The sequence below is a fragment of the Bos indicus genome, chromosome 12, assembly GCF_029378745.1.
Source record: "Bos indicus isolate NIAB-ARS_2022 breed Sahiwal x Tharparkar chromosome 12, NIAB-ARS_B.indTharparkar_mat_pri_1.0, whole genome shotgun sequence".
Classification (NCBI taxonomy): domain Eukaryota; kingdom Metazoa; phylum Chordata; class Mammalia; order Artiodactyla; family Bovidae; genus Bos; species Bos indicus.
In genome coordinates this window covers 69,240,367-69,260,387 of record NC_091771.1, presented here as the reverse complement: position 1 = coordinate 69,260,387, position 20,021 = coordinate 69,240,367, and the positions used below count along the sequence as shown (strand labels likewise).

Genomic DNA, 20,021 nt, shown 5'->3' with positions numbered 1-20,021 from the left:
GAGTGTCTGAGGGGTCCATTTAACACTTAGCATAAATCAACTACAGGCCTTGGTCAAGGGTTCAGAAGTGAAGGATCCTTCTTTCTGCAAAGAATCTCGTTTTAGTCCCCTAGTATTTGGAGAGACTCATTCACTCCAACAAGATTTCCAAAGAGAAGAAGTTGAAGGAAATGACAATGGAGCGAGGCCCTTATTATGAAATCTGTGATTGAACTTCAAATGGGGTCCCTGTTCCTTTTCTCCGGAACCACCAAACACCATTCCCAAACATGTTGACCCTGTGGAACCTTTTATTGCTCAAGGAAGGAAGGAAGGTCTATCTTATTTGAAAAAATAGTATTTATTTAGTCTATTTGGCTGTGCCCTTGCTTTGTTGCAGCACATAGGATCCTTAGTTGCAGCAGGTGAGACTCTAGTTCCCTGACCAGGGACTGAACCCTGGCCCCCTGCATTGGGAGCACTGAGTCTTGGCCACTGGACCACTAGGCACATCCAAAAAGTCTTGCCTTTCAAAACCAATTTATTCCATAGATTAGCTTAAGTAATGACTCTAGAGTATAATATGAAAAGCAGATCACTTCATCAAAACAAACACCTCTTGGGACTGCCCTGGTGGGCCCAGCTTAAGAATCTGCCTCATAATTCAGGGGATGTGGTTTCGATCTGCAATTTAGCACCTAGGATCCCATATAGCGTGGAGCAGCTAAGCCCTCATGCCACGTGACACAGCGAAGGTCCCGTAACCTTGTTATTAATGATTATAATGAATGTTGGGTAATTTTTGAATTTAAGTTATTTTCTGTAAGCATTTGTGTAAGACAAAAGTAGTTTACTGAAATAACATTTCCTATTTTGGGGTATATAGGAACCTGTTTTATTCACTGGAACAATGAGGAAGAATCTGGACCCCTTCAATGAGCATTCAGATGAGGAACTGTGGAATGCCTTAGAAGAGGTAATTTATGGAGTGTAATTAACATGTTAACATCAGTTCCTGTGTGTGTACCTTTGTAGCATTGCAGGTAATTAATGGGAGCCTATCAGTTTAACAGGCTTTGTTTACCTCCTAGAAGAATGTTGATGACATCAGTGCACTTAAAATATGTGTACTGATGATAATGAAAACCAGCAGTATAATGCCTCACATTTTTTGGCTTTTTCCCTAGAACCCAAAGCAACTAGATAACATGGTTTTGTCCTTAGCAGAGCACTGAACTAGAAGTTAACATTAAGGGTTCAAATTCTACTAGTGACCTAGTGAATTAATATCCTAACTACACTGCAGTATGGTACTGGAGATCAGTGGAGAAATAACTCCAGAAAGAATGAAGAGACTGAGCCAAAGCAAAAATAGCACCCAGTTGTGGATATGACTGGTGATAGAAGCAGGTTCCGATGCTATAAAGAGCAATATTGCATAGGAACCTGGAATGTTAGGTCCATGAATCAAGGCAAATTGGAAGTGGTCAAACAGGAGATGGCAAGAGTGAACGTCAACGTTTTAGGAATCAGTGAACTAAAATGGATTGGAATGGGTAAATTTAACCCTGATGACCATTATATCTACTACTGTGGGCAAGAATCCCTTAGAAGAAATGGAGTAGCCATCATAGTCAACCAAAGAGTCCAAAATGCAGTACTTGGATGCAATCTTAAAAATGACAGAATGATCTCTCTTCATCTCCAAGGCAAACCATTCAATATCACGGCAATCCAAATCTATGCCCTGACCTGTAATACTGAAGAAGCTGAACGGTTCTATGAAGACCTACATGGCCTTCTAGAACTAATATCCAAAAAAGATGTCCTTTTCATTATAGGGGACTGGAATGCAAATGTAGAAAGTCAAGAAACACCTGGAATAACAGGCTAATTTAGCCTTGGAGGACAGAATGAAGTAAGGTAAAGGCTAATAGAGTTTTGCCAAGAGAACGCTCTGGTCATAGCAAACACCCTCTTCTGACAACACAAGAGAAGATTCTACACATGGACATCACCAGATGGCCAACACTGAAATCAGATTGATTATATTCTTTGCAGCCAGAGATGGAGAAGCCTATATGGTCAGCAGGAGCTGACTGTGGCTCAGATCATGAACTCCTTATTGTCAAATTGAGACTGAAATTGAAGAAAGTAGGGAAAACCACTAGACCATTGAGTTATGACCTAAATCAAATCCCTTACGATTATACAGTGGAAGTGAGAAATAGATTTAAGGGACTAGATCTGATAGACTGAGTGCCTGATGAACTATGGACAGAGGTTCGTGACATTGTACAGGAGACAGGGATCAAGACCATCCCCAAGAAAAAGGAATGTAAAAAAGCATAATGGCTGTCTGAGGAGGCCTTACAAATAGCTGTAAAAAGAAGAGAAGCAAAAAGCAAAGGAGAAAAAGAAAGATATACACATTTGAATGCAGAGTTCCAAAAAATAGCAAGGAGAGATAAGAAAGCCTTCCTCAGTGATCAGTGCAAAGAAAGACTAGAGATCTCTTCAAGAAAATTAGAGACACCAAGGGAACATTTCATTCAAAGATGGGCTCAATAAAGGACAGAAATGATATGGACCTAACAGAAGCAGAAGATGTTAAGCAGAGGGGGCAAGAATACACAGAAGAACTGTACAAAAAAGATCTTCACAACCCAGATAATCACGATGGTGTGATCACTCACCTAGAGCCAGACATCCTGGAATTTGAAGTCAAGTGAGCCTTAGGAAGCATCACTATGAACAAAGCTACTGGAGGTGATGGAATTCCAGTTGAGCTGTTTCAAATACTAAAAGATGATGCTGTGAAAGTGCTGCATTCAATATACTAGCAAATTTGGAAAACTCAGCAGTGGCCACAGGACTGGAAAAGGTCAGTTTTCATTCCAATCCCAAAGAAAGGCAATGCCAAAGAATTCTCAAACTACCATGCAGTTGCACTCATCTCACACACTAGTAAAGTAATGCTTAAAATTCTCCAAGCCAGGCTTCAGCAATACATGAACTGTGAAGTTCCAGATGTTCAAGCTGGATTTAGAAAAGGCAGAGGAATGAGAGATCAAATTGCCAACATCCGCTGGATCATTGAAAAAGCAAGAGTTCTAGAAAAATATCTATTTCTGCTTTATTGACTATGCCTATGCCAAAGCCTTTGACTGTGTGGCTCACAACAAACTATGGAAAATTCTGAAGGAGATAGGAATACCAGCCCACCTTACCTGCCTCCTGAGAAATCTATATGCAGATCAAGAAGCAGCAGTTACAACTGGACATGGAACAACAGACTGGTTCCAAATAGGAAAAGGAGTACATCAAGGCTGTATATTGTCACCCTGCTTATTTAATTTATATACAGAGTACATCATGGGAAACACTGGGCTGGAAGAAGCACAAGCTGGAATCAAGATTGCTGGGAGAAATATCAATAACCTCAAATATGCAGATGACACCACTCTTATGGCAGAAAGTGAAGAAGAACTAAAGAGCCTCTTGATGAAAGTGAAAGAGGAGTGTGAAAAAGTTGGCTTAAAGCTCAACATTCAGAAAACTAAAATCATGGCATCCAGTCCCATCACTTCATGGCAAATGGATGGGGAAACAGTGGAAACAGTGGCTGACTTTATTTTGGGTTCCAGTATCACTGCAGATAGTTATTTTGGGTTCCAGTATCACTGCAGATAGTGACTGCAGCCATGAAATTAAAAGACCCTTACTCCTTGGAAGGATAGTTATGACCAACCTAGACAGCATGTTAAAAAGCAGAGACATTACTTTGCTAACAAAGGTCCATCCAGTCAAGGCTATGGTTTTTCCAGTGATCATGTATGTATGTGAGAGTTGGACTGTGAAGAAAGCTGAGTGGCAAAGAATTGATTCTTTTGAACTGTGGTGTTGGAGAAGACTCTTGAGAGTCCCTTGGACTGCAGGGAGATCCAACCAGTCCATCCTAAAGAGGATCAGTCCTGAGTGTTCATTGGAAGGACTGATGTTGAAGCTGAAACTCCAATACTTTGGCCACCTGATGCAAAGAACTGACTCATTTGAAAAGACCCTGATGATGGGAAAGATTGAAGGCAGGAGGAGAAGGGGACGACAGAGGATGAGATGGCTGCATGGTATCACCAACTAAATGGACGTGAGTTTGAGTAAACTCCGGGAGTTGGTGATGAACAGGGAGGCCCGGCATGCTATAGTCCATGGGGTCGCAAAGGGTCGGACACGACTGAGCGACTGCACTGAATTGAACTGAAACCTGTAGCATCATTGTATTCCTCTGTTCAGGTAATATCTACTCAGTGTGGGCAGTAGTAGTTTTTCATTATTAACTGAAAGATAAACGAAATCCTGGTAATAAAATGCTGTGAAGTTTCAGAAAACTTTTTTCAGAATGGTAAATCACACATTTGGATTGTGATAATAATTATTTATTAGGAGTCATGTTATTTTAATGCTGTAACATGAATACAGGTAACAGAAGAAGCCTGGTGCTTCTGCTCAGTTTTTATATGGATAGGTTCATTTCTAGAGGATTTTCTATTATTTGTGTTTTAGTTTCTACCACTTCCTTGAATTTCCTTACCCTTACATGAAATAGATTTTGACTGTTAGCGTGCTAATGGTTTGTATATTTTAATACTAATTATTTTGTATATTTGCCCTAGTTCTAAAATTGATTTTAAGCTACTTATGACAGAAACTCTTTCTAGGTTTCTAAACCATACAGAGGTTCTTAAATATTCCTCATGTGACCCAGCCTCAGTTTTTTGCTTTTAAAAAGTAAGCACTTAATAGTTACTGAATAATTGCTTGATCTCTTCATTTCAGAAAAGTGTGGCTTATTTCCTTTAAAGAAGTCATATTTTTGTCATTGTTGTACAAATCCCAGTGACCAATTGCTCACATTGTTGTTTTGAATTTGTACCTTTTGTCATTTAGTGTCAGTCTTCCAGGCTCTGAAATCTGCAATTTATAGGGAATTCAACTCTGAGCATTTTGATTCTGAGGTGTCACAATTTCCTGCCAGTATTTCTAGGTTCTGAAAGCAGATTATCTTTGGCAGTCAAAGTTTTTTTTATTTCTTTTTAATTTTGTAATACTGGTTAATCTTGTAACAATGGATTAAACACTGTCCACTCCCATAGGCGGGGGAAATAAAACATTATGTTGTGTCTTGTGTTTCACAAGATTTTCATTCATTATGAAACTTTCACGATGTTGAAGTTAAACAGCCTTGAGTGGCCTAGTAGTATAGTGTTAAACTTGGGAAAGAAGCCCCCTGAATAGGCTTAAGGGTTACAGCTGTACAGTTAGTCATTGTTTGAATTTTTTTTTTTTAAACTTTCAGACCTTCCAAAATGAATTCTTCATAGGATTATGTCTTTAGAGAACCATACTTCCTGCAGGAATTAAAAACATTTTTTTTCTCTGGAGAGTACTGACTCCACTGCAGGATGTAGTTTGGGAAACTTGAGTCAGCCATAAAGATCCCGATTAAATCACACTGAGAGAAACAGCTTCATTTTTTGAGAGACTTTCTGAACCAGTCCCTAGGTGAGGTCCCCAGTAGGTGTCCTGTGGCAGGATAGGTCACTGAGACCTTTCTGTCCTTCACTGACTCCACTGTCTTCCTTGCTGATATGAAGGAGCTCTCCCTATCACCTGGCTGTACATGTAGGACATGTAAGAAGTCCTGATGACCTCAAAGCACTAAGTCTAAGAGGCTTGTCCCCTTTAGTAGTAGTACCTTTAGGAAAATGTCCTTCTTTCTGTATCCACAGGTGCAACTGAAGGAAGCCATCGAAGATCTTCCTGGTAAAATGGATACTGAATTAGCAGAATCCGGATCAAACTTTAGTGTTGGACAGAGACAACTGGTGTGCCTTGCCAGGGCTATCCTCAGGAAAAATCGGATATTGATTATTGACGAAGCCACGGCCAATGTGGATCCAAGGTACAGAGCTTTGGCCCATGAAATTGAAATGTGAAGTTTAAATGTGGTAAAAGGAAAATAAAAGAATATTGCTGAGAAATGTTCTAAGTGCTCTCTTTTGCCCACATTTATCTCTTGATCACATTAATTTTAGAAAACAGAGAAAGATACCAAAATGTGTTAATGTTGTTATGAGGCATCCTAAGAGAGTTTGATTTCTAGTCCAGCTCCTGATAGTTTCAGGAAATTTCTAAGGAAGACTGTTTTACATTGTTTTATAAAAAGTCTTTTAAAGAGACTTTTTTCTACTCAGTTTTTGACGAGCAAGATTATGTCTTAAAGTATTGATTTTTAAAAGTCTTACGAAAATATTATGTGGTAATTTTTTCTGAAGTCTGCTCTTTCTGTCTTTACCAAACTAATAACTTCAACTTCTTTGTTTCTAGAACTGATGAGTTAATACAAAAAAAAATCCGTGAGAAATTTGCCCACTGCACTGTGCTAACCATAGCACACAGATTGAATACTATTATTGATAGCGACAAGATAATGGTAAGACGCTCTCCTGTGTTATTTCAGTTATTTCCATTTATTTTCCATTTTTCAATGTATCTTTCCGTGTAAAACATGATAGTAATGTCCAGTTAGTTAGTTTTTCCTCTTATTCTTGACAGTAACTCCAGTATGGACCCACACTTTTAGAATGTGCTATTAAATAACATATATAGTAATTTTATATTTTCATATTAAAAGTTTGTTTGAATTGTTATTTTTCATTAAGATGAAAAACCAGAAAAATAATTCAGATGCTAGGCAAGGCTTCAAATTTCACTGTTCAAGAACACAGTCATTTCCCCTATGTCACAGATTTTTTTTCCTGGATTTTTGGATTCCCTTAATCATAAAATCAGCCTTTCATTTAGACTGCCTAGAAGTTGTCAGGTTAGGTTGCAGAATTTCTCAGCTTTTGGAATATTGACAAGATTTCCTGAGGGGAGTCTTTGAGAAAAGGCCTAGTGAGAAAAACGAAGCATTTCAACAAATAGCATTTAATTTAGGAAATCTTATTACATAGGAATTGGAGGCATGGAAAAATAAAAGATACACTGTGCTAATTGTGTTAGTTAGCAACTATCTAGGTTAGATCTCCAGACATCGCTCTCATAATTTTGCCCTCTGGTGGCTTAGGCTAAGGTGGTAGCAGTGGAAATGGTAAGATGGTTGGATTTGGGATCGAGAAGAACATGGAGCCAAGTGGACTGTGTGATGGATTGAACGTGGGATCTGAGGGAAGAGAGAGAAGTCAATGCTAGTGTCCGGGTGTGGAGACTGAGCATGTGGGTGAATGGGGAAGATGGAGAGAGAAGGGAAACGCAAGGATTCTCTTTGAAGCCTCTCCCCTTTGCAGTGACTGGACTTTTTTCCGTGGTTGACCTTGCCCTTCACTGTGGAGCTCCCCTTCCCACTCCTGTGTTGGGTGACCTTCAGTTTAGGGCTCCCTGGTTGGGTCATCAGTGATGTGACGGGGAGGTCCTATGGGGAAGTGTAAACTTGGCCACTTGCTTACATCTTGGTCTGAGCTGGTGGCAGTTGCTGACTCCTTTGGTAGGCAGGACAGGATTAGACTTGATGGGACCTAAGAGATGCGCATACTGCAGCTTCAGAGGTGGGGTATTGTCCTCTGTGCTCCACCCACCCCAGATTTAAACCTTGTGTTTTGTTCTAAAACTTCTGATTACCAGTCAACTTTTCAATTTGGCAAAAAAGAAACACCATAAATAATGTTCTTTCTCAAAGCTTTCATTTTTGAGACAGTTTTTTTCTTGTGTGATTTAGAAATATAGACATACTTGGTTTAACTGTGCTTTGCAGGTGTTGTAGTTTTTACAAATGGATGGTCTGTGGCAACCCTAAGTCGAGAAAGTCTATCAAGTCCATTTTCCAATTGCATGTGCTTATTGCTCTATGTCTCTGTGTCACCTTTTGGTAACTCTCAGCTCTATTCCACATTCACTGCTTTCACTATCATATTTGTTATGGTGATCTGTGATCTTTGATCTGTGATCACTGATCTTTGATGTTATTAGTCTGCCTTGCTGAAGGCCCTGATGATGGTTAGCAGGTTTTTGGCAATGAAGTATTTTTAAATTAAGGCAGACTTAATGCTGTTGCAGGCTTGCTAGGCTACAATGTAGTGTGAACATAACTTCAATACACCCTGGGAAATCAGAATATTTGAGTGCTTCACTTTATCGTGATATTCACATCTTCATGGTGTTCTAGAAATGAATCCCATAATTCTCTGAGGGATGCCCCCACTTGTATCCTTTGCAGAAAGTATTCCTTTTCAGAAAGTATTCCTACTTTCTGGAAATTTTTCCAGGAAGTGTTCCTAAAGCTTTAATGTGGACATAAAGACAAGTCAATTTGCTACAAAGCCCAATGCTCCAGAAAGCGGGCGGCCAGCCTCAGTTGGGGAGGGGCTGGGGAAGTGACAGATGCTGATGAAGGGCAGGGCCAACAGTGTTGTCACCATAAGGTCGTGTAATTACAAGCGCTTACGGTGTAATAATCACATTTTGTTGCACTGATGAATACTTCTGCACAAAGACGGATGGATATGGTTTTGTTTACTGTAAGTACATCAAGCAGAAGGCTTGTTGGGAAACAACTGTGACCTAATTAATAGCTTTGTTTATGTGTTGACTCTCCAAAGGGATTTACCCAGTTTTGGTTCATTAAGCACCATTAATGTGTTAGGCTAAGAATTCTATTTTACAAAGATGTTCTCTCAATTTTAAGTTTATTAAACATGATGGAGTCATAATGACAGCTAATGTAATCTTCCTTACTTTCTCTCTTGTCAAAAAACAGTGGAGCAAGACAGACAAATGAGAAATCCTCTTTCTTCTACGACTCAGCACTATCTCTACATTAAATGCTCCTTCGTATACCGTTTAGAATTAGCTGGTTGCTTGTGTCCTGTTTTGTCTTCAGCCAGTAGCACAGCTTTTCCCTCCAATCCTTGCATACTCCAGTCTTCAGATCACCCCAGATTCTCCTTGGTAATATGAGCAAAGTTGGCCTATGAAAATCTACTATTGGCCTAACAGTATTGTTGCCCATATTGTCAGTGTCTGCAGTTAGAGAATTTTTTGGAAATCTATGATGTAAAAAACAAGAGGCGAGAAACTCAGATCCCACCTCTTCTGTTTGTAGGCAATCTTATGGTTTTTATATTCTTTGCTTTTCTTATCAATTCAAACCTTGTTTTAGTAAGGTTTTCCTGGTAACCGAAAACCAGGAACTATTGTCGCGTGTCCACCTGGATTTGTCTCCACCCACAAAAAAAAAAAAACTGCCTTTATGCACAATCATTACATTGCTAATACTTTTAAGGGTCAAACAGATCTTTCTGCCTTTTATATTGTTAATCTTATTACTTTTTGAGAGCGTTACTTTTTTCCTGCCTTTCCCTTTATTAGGTATTGAGTAGTGCTGAGAACTACTATGTCCGTGACATCGTGTGTTTTAGACAATATGAAAGAAAATGGAAAGAGTTAGTGTTCATTCAAATTTGAATAAAGTAGAACGTTGGAAAAATATTAATGTTACTGCTTTCTATTGAAAAATATATAGTTTTTATAGTCAGAGAACTCAGAGGTGATTTTTAAAAGTTGTGGCTTTTGAAGAATGTGAAGCTCTTCATTGTATAAAGTAATTTAGTCTCTGGCATGAGAGAGACCTATGTTTTAAAATTGCATTTTTTTTCTTCAACATCAGGAAGAATGGTTATGCTGTATAATGCTATACTTAAGTAAAATTACACATTCAGGGCAAAGAAATTGGCATGTCAAATTATAGGACATTTTAATAATTATGTAGATGTAACAGATTCATTTATTTTTGAACTCTTTTGTGAGGCCTCCTCTTAGCAGGGATTCCCAGTAGTAAACAAAAGTTTAACAGGAAAATGGCCTTTATGAGACTTAATAAAATGTTTGCGATTAAATACCCTGGGACAGAGTTAACTATAATACCTAGATGTGGAAAAACAACCTGTGTCCTGCTTAGCGTCTCAGCGTATTCTCCAAAGATGCATTTACTCTAAATATGACCTAAATGAAGAACTAAGTACCACTTAACATCAGAACTGTTTTCCTAGGTACGTCATTTGGGCCAATGGCTTCAGACTCTTCCTTCCCTCTGAAACCATTAAGCAAAGCCACTAATAAGCAGAAAGGCAGAGTTAAGAGCCCCTTCCTCTACCTTTCAGTTTCTAATTAGTGGACATATTAATGAGCAATGAAATGCCCAAAAGGCCGGCAGCTGAAGAAAGAACAAGAAGCAAGGAAAGATAATTTGCGACAACAAATTCAGATGCTCGGGAATTCAGATTGGGTTGTCCTCGTGTGCTGTGCACGCAGGGATCGCTGGAATTTAGAGCTCAGTTTTTTAATTGCTTCTTTAGTCTCATCCAAAGAGAAAATTGGATTTCTAGAGATTTGTTTCTGTGCTGAGCAGTTCAGCTAAAGCTGTTGACGTAGCAGCTCTTTTTGTCAGCCTTTCACTCAGAGCAATAAGCTACAGCCAAAGTCAGCACCTGAAATATTCCAGGAACCCAAAGAAATTCCAGAAGCGTTTACTTTTTGTCCCCCCAGTGTTGCTCAGATTCTGTGAAACCAACGTGGAGTTAATTAATTTGGTGTCAGGTTACTGCCATCAGTTTATATGACATCAACCTACTTTGTAGCTAGATTGAGTTTGATTTTCTTGAATCAAAAAATTTCCCAACTCTGTGTATCTGTATAAACAGCCTTCAAAGCTCAGAGTCTGAGAGCTAAAAGCACTTACTAATGATAACAACCCCATGGGGCAGAATATAATATGGCGAGTGCAAGTAATCATAGTCTGAAACTTTCATTTTCTTCCTTTAACATTATAATAATAAAAGGTCGGGTTAGGCCTTTGTCTGCCTGGTAAAACAGGGTAATCAAACCGTTTAAACACCAGCCAGTGCTACCACCCAAATAGATTCTCTGTTCTCCCTGTCCTACCCCTTTCCGAAATATTGTCTGCATTATAATATGTTACTGCAAAACATTGTGTGCTAATGCTTTCTTTCTGCTGATCTACAGGTTTTGGATTCAGGGAGACTGAAAGAATATGATGAGCCATATGTTTTGCTGCAAAATAGAGACAGCCTATTTTATAAGATGGTGCAACAACTGGGCAAGGCCGAGGCCGCTGCCCTCACTGAAACAGCAAAACAGGTGAGCCCACTGTGGGGAGTTGTAATTAAAGTTCGTCTCCATGGTTCACTCCTCAAATGCTCTGGCACCAGGGGTCTGGTAACAAGCACTCTGTGCCCTTTTCAATTACAAGCCTTCAGAGACAAAGCTTCATGACTAGGTCTTAAGAATACTTTTGAGGTGGAAGACAGGGCTGCTGAGAATCTACAGCAGAGGTGGGGGAGGGGTCAGGATGTGCTCACACAAGTGAGATTTCGGATTGAACTGGCCACACGTTGGGACTCTGGGTTCAGATTCTCAGGGAACACAGAATAGTCTCATTTTGCAGACCCTTTACATTCATTCTGATTGGTGCTCAGCACATTTGTGATGCAAGTGCTGTTGAGGAATATCCTGGAAATTTGAGTGTTGGAAGAGAAAAAAAATGGAATGTTGTTTATCAGTCTAGAAAGATTTAGCACGGAAATGTGTGAATCACTTCTGTTTTCTAATCTGTAAGGGAATCTCCTCCATGGTATGTCACTTTCCTCCTGATTCTTCAGTGTTTAGAATTAGGTCCATTTGCCCCACCACCCCCCCACCCCCTACCTCCCCCCACCCCCCCATGCTTCCTTTGCCTTCTAGAAGATGAAACTGTCATCAGGATAAGTCAGGATTCACAATGCCTTCACACTGTGGACTGAATTCTCTGTCATTGTTTTATCTCATTCATCCTCTTTGAAATGAAGACCAGTACCTGGGCAGGGTCACCAAGCTGGCTAAAAGAGTTTGGAGACAACAGAGACTGTGTTCTGAACTTTTCCTAATCACTTATATTGTATGCAAATATAGAGAAGCTGTACTCAGAGCGCTATATTTTCTTATCCCTGAAATTTCACATCACGAAACACTTTCATCCACTAGAGTGTCTCCCGGTTAGAACTTCCTGCTAAGATCCCATCATCCTTCTGGGATTCCCTGTGTAATCTCGTCACAAAACAGCCAGGAATCTCACTTTCTTTCACTTTCTACAGAAAGACATAAATACATATCCTGATTCCCATCCCAGTTGAGTATTTTCTTAACATCATTTCTGCATATATACCTGGTCCTCGTAAGAGAACAGGCTGTCAGATTGTCAACTTTTAATATGTAAAAACATCAGAAATCAATGTACACTTCAGAGCTGTAACACCAAGAGGATTAGCCTGAGTCAACAAGCTTTTCACTCTAACAGAATTCAATCATTTGAAAACAAAACTCAACATCTGCAAAAGGGTTCTTCCAAGTCACGTTTTCTTGACTTCGTTGTTGATATCTGAAAATGTTGGTACAGGCGAGCTGAATCACTGTCTGATTGACCCTTTTAAATGATCCATGAAATAGTAAAGAAAAGTACCTGCTAGCTACATAAAGAGAACCACAGAGTAGGCTACTTAACAGAAACATTTCTCACAGTGCTGGGGGCTGGAAGTCTGAGGTCAAGGTGTCGGCAGGGGAGGCTTCCTCTGGGGTCTCTCCTTGGTTTGGAGGCACCGTCTTCTGTCTCACATGGCCTTCCTTCTGTGTGCGTGTGTCCTGCTCTCCTCTTATAAGGACTGCAGTCTGTTAGATTAGGACCCACCTTTATGACTTCATTATAACTGAATCATCCCTTTAAAGACCCTGTCTCCAAAAAAAATGACATTCTGGGGGACTGGTGGATTTAGGACTTCAATATGTAAAATTGGAGGGGACCCAGTTCATCATGTAACAAAGGATTATTGCCTGTCATTCATTTTCTTCTGTGATGAAGCAGACCTGATTGAGGGTTTTTTTTTCCTTTCTTTTTCTCGTTTTGTTTTTTGAAGTTTCTGTGTTCCCAGTATGTAACAGAAATTTCATTTTATCTATTCATGTTATCACCAGATACAACCCAAAAGTTATGAAATGTCATATCCTAGATCTAGGAGCCTGGACCAGTCTGAACAGATAGAGTTGGCACTTAGCATCCATGTAGCCTTGTGTCCCCCAAGGCCTCTGAACCTCAGGTCCTCACCTGTGTGTAGGGCAGGGATTACAGCCCTGCCGGCTTCTTCCCTTATTACAGGGATCAAATGAGAGAGCAGGTGCTTAAGCGCTTTGAAAATATAGAGTGTTTTGTAATATAAAAGTGGGATCACTTTTTAAAAGGGTGTATATTGAACCCTTAGCTCCCAACAATAAGAAAATGTGCCCACAGTTCTTCTGAGTAGCATCAGAAAATAATTAAATTTTATTTTTAATAATCAGTTTTTAAAGAAATGATATATCTAATGCTACAAAATTCAAAAATCTTACATTTTAAAATCTTAAAGTTTTAAAATTTTATTTATAAAATTACTTAATAAATTAAAAACTCACTTTACCATTCCTGTCATTACAGGGCTCCTCTCCCAGGGTGGAGCCCCAGTACCATTTTTGACTGTTCTGTTGACTTGTTCTGTGTACCAGTAAGAACTTGTGCATATTTGGCCTTCCTGTTTTTAAGCACAATGATAGCTGTTCCTTTTTTCATTATTACTATCTATGTGTATAGTTATCTCATTATTTAATGGCTAAAAAGTATTTATCATTTTTCTTTTTCTTTTGTTTTTTTTGCTTTCTCTTTTCTAAACTTATTTTTAATTAAAGGATAATTGCATTCCAGTATTGTGTTGGTTTCTCCAAAACATCAACATGAATAAGCCATAGGCATACGTAGGTCTCCTCCCTCTTGAGCCTCCCTCCTACCTCCCCGCCATCCCACCCCTCTAGGTTGTTTCAGAGCCCCGATTTTCCATTCACTACTTTTATCTTCCCTTTCACTTTGTCATGTTTCATCTTTTGTTACTATTGCATGTTTCAATGTACTCAGATCTCTGTTGTTTACCGGTTGATTATCCTACTACATTTTCTTTCAATACATTATTTTTTTCATAATATTTGTCTGTTCAGTGAGTATTTCTTTCATCCATCATGTGCTTATCCTGTTCCTTTTCCTTTTTTTTTGTTTTACAAACTGTATTACCTTTTATTTATTATTATTGCTACTACTCACTTTTTAATTCTGTTATTTTAAGACCATATATTTGCTGGATAGTTGTGGCTAGCGCATCATTTCAGACTTAAGGGAATTCCCTCTGCTTTTAACATAGAAGCGCTCCCCATGACCCAGATTAAGACAGTGAGCATGTGTGTGCTAGAGAGAAACTGAGAATACATACTCATTTAGCCTGAACTTTTCCCTAACCTATAGAGCTGGGCAGCTACAATGCTGATTGTATTTCAGAATCTCTCTTGTCCTAGGACCTCACCTAGGACATGCTTTAGGCAAAGACAGCAATTCTCTATGATTCCTCATTGGCACCTTGGAATTCACCAGGTGGTTGGAGACCTGCTCTCCCATTGTTTCTCAGATCTGTTCTCTTTAGGTACCTTCTGTCTGGCTGGCTGCAGCCCATTGGATCCAGTTGCATAAGGCAGTTCATTCAGATATTTTGTCATTTGTGATTTCAAATCATTCCTGATTTCATCATATATTGGGCTTACTTTTTAATCTCCAGTGTCCTTGCTTCTGAGAGGATAAGAGAGGAAATCCAAAATTCTGGTAAATGAAAAGAAGAAATCCTCTCTAATTCTCCAGATAACTTTGATAATACACCTGCCAGGATGTGTACTAACATTATACCTGACTTAAAGATGAGGAGTTAGAGGGTGGCTGAGGTTAAACTAGGGCCAAGTGGTTCAGTGAGAATGAATGGACAGAGTCTTGACTCCTAACTCTATATTTTTGAACCATCCATTGCTGACCTTTAGCCATGCATGAGAGAGTTTATAGCTTTGTTTCCATGTTGGAGTTGAAACACTGTTTCAACCTACATTGGAGGATGTCTAATGAACCAAACCTGAGTAGGACATGAAAAGTCTCAAGAAACCCAGCACTCACTGGCCTTAAGGTTTTGCTTGCCCTGAATTTGAACTTCTTTGGCATTGTGTCTTTTTAATCTTCATTAAAACCATTTTGATCTGGTAGTATTTTTCCTCAGATCAAGAAATTGAGGCAGAAGGGCCTAGGTAACTTCTCAAAGTCACAGGTTAGAAAGTGTTAAGTCTTTTAATTACCTTTCTGCCTCCTGAAAGTGAAAGTCGTTCAGTCGTGTCCAACTCTTTGCGACCCAATGGACTATACAGTCCATGGAATTCTCCAGGTCAGAATACTGGAGTGGGTAGCCTTTCTCTTTCCCAGGGGATCTTCAAAACCCAGGAATTGAACCAGGATCTCCTGCATTGCAGGAGGATCCTTTATCAACTGAACTATGAGGGAAGCCCTGGATTACTGCCTCTTGGGTTACTATATTTATTGATTCAACTGTGTTTCAACTGCAAGCCTGCCCTACTGTGACGATAAAATCAGAAGATTCACCAAGGGACTCCTAGATGTTTTGTTTTCATTGTTCAAACCAGATGATGCTGCTACTTTCCGTGGGCTAAGGGGGCCATGTCTCTGAGCGCCATCGTAATCACACCCAACATTTAGCTTACCCTGTTTTCATCCTGCAGTTTGTAGCCATCAATTAGTTCATATGAGGTAGGTCGTTGTCTCATTTCACAAAGTAGGCAGCCGATGTGGAGAGAGCTTAAGTGATTTTTCCAGGGTCAGCAGTGGTCCCAGGAGAGAGAGAGGTGAGACTGGGCTTTTCCATCCCAGGCTCAGCCCATCCACAAGGACTCTGCTTGACAAGCGTTCAGTCATCTCAACTCCCTTCATAACCCACCCTGAAAAGGATGCCTTCTCTCACTCCTGCTGTCAGAGTGTGGGCTCCACCAGGGTAACAGATGAGACAAAGATCAAATCAAGGAGCTTATGCACACAGGAAGCTTGTTTTCATTTGGTTTCAAGTATTTTAGACCATTTTGGTTAAAAATTGCTAATAAAATTTTTTAATAAAAAGTGACATTGACAAGTGGTTTGGAGAAAGAACCAGTTGATGGGGGTGGTGTGTCAAGCATTAGAAATTGAAACTAATTTCCTTTGAGGGAGTGCTGTTTTTAGTTTCACTAACAGTATTGTACATAAATATATAACAACTCAAGTATGGCAATTTTTGTAAAAATTGCAGAGGAAGATGAAGTGCAGTTAGGCCCCCCCAAGACCCTTACTTTTAGATACTTATATTATAATGGAAATAGGTTCAGATTTTACCCAGTGGGGTCCAAGCATTCTTGGAGAATTTCTTCTTTTTCTCAAGTGATATTTTAATATACAGCATTTCATATGCAGTGTGGTTTTGAGATTAGCAAGTATGCAGGCAATAAGAGAAAAGGTACACCTAATAAGAAAGTAGGTGTCTCAGAGCTTTTCTGTTTCAAATATGAAGCCCACCATCTCTCGTGATAACTTTGTTGACAGCATCCACAAATGGACTTAGAGTGAGGTTTAGAAAGAATCGTGTGTCTAAGCGACCCAGCATGTGACACAAGTCAGCCTCAGCTAGATGGTGCATTTTCTGTTTTAAAGACTTAAACAAAACTTTTCACATTCTTCGTTGGAGGAAAAAAATTACTTTTGAAGCCCTTTTTCACCTAAACACATTTGGAGATAAGAGCTCACAAGTCTTGACATTATTTCATTTTGTTATGTGTATCCGTCAAGGAACCAAGATACGATACAGCTACTAAAAAGTGATGATTGTGGAACAGAGAAACTTGACAGCATTTCATTTCCTTTGTGTTCTGATTATACATTTATCAGAAAACCTGTATCTCTTCCAGTTCAGCTAGAAATTGGTAGAATTCAAGAACTCAAAGGCCTGGCAAAGAACTGTCGTATTATTTGGTATCATCTTGCATTTTAGAGAAGTTGCTTGGTTGAGTCATTGTTAAAGCTTTTGATTCTCTTTTCATTCTTGGGACCCACTATCCACAGATCACATTTCTATAGGCTCTATAACTGCTTTGCCGCACAAATTAAACGCCAGGATATTTCATACATATACGCCAGCGTTTCAATGCTTGTCAATCAGAGTTTATAAAATATAGGGATTACAACCTGATATTAACATCCAAATCGATTGTGCTCATTTTATGTGTGAAAATGAGAAAGCCTCATGCAGACGCTAGATTCCCAGCCTCTTTGTCACGTTTTTAATTTCTCTCCAGGCTTTGAGTCAGTAAGATGATTTTGCTTATCAATTTAATGTACTGATAAAGCATATCTGTGGATCAGAATGATCAGAACTGTAGTGGATCTACAGGTTGTTTGGCATTAAGCCCAGCCCCACTGAGGGTTTTAATGGGGCTACTTCCTCCATAGAGTAAATACATCCCTGGTTTTTAATATTGTGTCTCCGCTAGTGATTGCTTCATATGAAAAGTGGACAGAGAAATGCACTGCCTTAGGCAGGAGGACTTGAAAACTTTTAAACATGTTTTTATACCTGTCTTTTTTTTTAGGTGTACTTCAAGAGGAATTATCCAGATATTACTCACAATGGCCATGTGGTTATGAACGCTTCCAGTGGACAGCCCTCAGCCTTAACGATTTTTGAGACAGCACTGTGATTCTATCATGACGTCAAGTCTGTCCCAGAGGCAATTTTCCAATAGTTTTTGCACTGTGTAAACTACATTTTACTTATTTTTATATCAGCAGCAGATATTTACACATAGAATATTGTTAGTCTATTTGGATTTTTTTCCTGCAACTTCACCCAGTGGTTTCAGGCTCTTAACAAAATTATTATTGTTATTTATATGTTAATAGTATTTTTGTCTTATCTAAATCAGAGGTACGGGCCACCAATAAAAACTGTCTACCAGGTTTCGTGCCTTAAAGAGACTCCAGAGCCAAAGCACATTTTCTAAGGTGTAAGACAAAGTTGTCATAGATGTTTTTTACTGTCCCCAAATTACATATTCCTTTCTAGTTATATCAGGGATTCTGTTTACTTGAAGACTCTGTGAAAGTTGCCATTTTGCCTTACCACTTTCTTTAACATAAGTAGGATCCACTATTCCCCACCAAAGACCTCTAATTAAGCTAGTACAAAATAGGGAAAACAAAAAATACACTTTAGTTGAAATTACAATAGGACGCGTTACCTAGGAGAGCCCCTCCTCCCCACCCCCCAAGATAAATGGTTAAAATACATGAAGGTCAGTATTTCATTATATCTTCTAAAAGAGATGGAAGAGAAAGGAATGCTTTCAGAAAATTGCCACTCTATGGGAATTTGATAATGATAGACACATGAGTGATCATTGATCAGCTTCTAGAGTCCATGGCTCTGACTTGATATACCTGTTGCAGTTTTAGATTCAGCTTGGTGATATTTCAAAAAGGCCATGCTGCTAACTGAAATTCCTGAGTATGTGGTGGTGATTTCATCTGGATTTCTCATGACGATTGACCCTCTACTGACATAAGCCTTTTGGTTTAGCCATCATTGAAATCCTGTCTAAATAGAAAGAGAAAAATAGAAAGTGAGAAAAATAGAAAGCCGTTGCCTACATTGACTCGTTTATGCCCTGTGTTCTCAGGATGCATCAGGAAGGTTCACTTTCATGAGCCTGCCCAGGTTAGTTTACTTCTGACCACTAATTGCACTTTGTCTAGATCTTTCAGATCAGTAGATCAACAAACCACAATACTTCTAGGGCCTACAGTACTTGATTTGAGCTGTAGGTCCTTAGCTTTTCTTCATGGTGGTGGCTATGGTGTATTGATTTCAAGTTACTAAAGTTACTGCCCTGGTTTTAAGTGTACTCTCATGACCTCTCAATAAGGCATAACCACCCTCAAATTGCATATGTTTATATATATATGTGCCTTCTGATAGCTGGTATTTGGACTCTTTACCAGAGAGAAACAGATATTTCATAGAATCAAGCCTTAAAAACCACATACTCAGCAAACTACCCAAATACATTGAGTGTAGTTTGTATTTAGAAATAATACGGTTAATGTTTAGTCCAAAAATTATGTAGTAGTCATCGTTCTTATTTCAGGAGACTGAAATGACAACAAGGATAATATTGAGGTTTGTTAAAACAGTGGAAATATTTGAAATGTATATGTATGTGTTTATTTGGCCTTAAGAGGTTTGTTTGGGTGTTTGTTTTTTTTTTATCTTTAAAGGCAGTTAAATGTTTCTATTTTATTTCTTCTTCAATGGCATTATAGACTTTTTAAATGGAACAAAATTTAGTTGAAATAAATTTTTTCATCTCCAACGATCTTGTGTTTTCATTTTTAGAGGTCTGACTCATGTCCTTCCTATTGAAAGCTTGTGTGTTTCCTTGAGATCCGTTCCCATCTCTTCTTGGTTAAACGTACACCAGATGCTCTATGCCGAGAGGTGGGTGGCACTGATTTAAACAGTTGCTACTGAAGTAAGCCCAGCTGTATCCCTTCCATTAAGGGAAAATCATAGCTTATGTCCCAGGATTGCTGCTGCTGCTGCTAAGTCACTTCAGTCATGTCTGACTCTATGTGACCCCATAGACCACAGCCCACTAGGCTCCCCCGTCCCTGGGATTCTCCAGGCAAGAACACTGGAGTGGGTTGCCATTTCCTTCTCCAATGCATGAAAGTGAAAAGTGAAAATGAAGTTGCTCAGTCGTGTCCGAGTCTTAGCGACCCCATGGACTACAGCCTACCAGGCTCCTCCGTCCATGGGATTTTCTAGGCAAGAGTACTGGAGTGGGGTGCCATTGCCTTCTCCGGTCCCAAGATTGAATCAAGTATTAAATTGTTGGAGTTTGGGGGTTTTTATTTTTGCACCAAACTAACAAGAAACCTACTGCTGCTACATTTAAATTGCCTACAGGATATATGTTCTCAAAGTGTAGTCATTAGGCCAGCAGCAGCA

General features: G+C 39.2%; 1 protein-coding gene across 4 annotated transcripts in view; it reads left to right on the top strand.

Annotated features, from left to right (window-relative positions):
* The window catches only part of LOC109566910 (ATP-binding cassette sub-family C member 4), a 184,461-nt gene extending 165,078 nt beyond the window's left edge, over positions 1 to 19,383 (top strand). For all 4 annotated transcript variants that reach the window (XM_019971636.2, XM_019971635.2, XM_019971634.2 and 1 more), the window contains 5 exons: positions 866 to 955; positions 5,769 to 5,941; positions 6,367 to 6,472; positions 11,059 to 11,193; positions 17,605 to 19,383. In XM_019971636.2, coding sequence (XP_019827195.2) covers positions 866 to 955; positions 5,769 to 5,941; positions 6,367 to 6,472; positions 11,059 to 11,193; positions 17,605 to 17,712 — 612 coding nt within the window. In that variant the 3' untranslated portion in view covers positions 17,713 to 19,383. The remainder of the gene's footprint in view (positions 1 to 865; positions 956 to 5,768; positions 5,942 to 6,366; positions 6,473 to 11,058; positions 11,194 to 17,604) is intronic.
* The last annotated feature ends 638 nt before the right edge of the window (positions 19,384 to 20,021 follow it).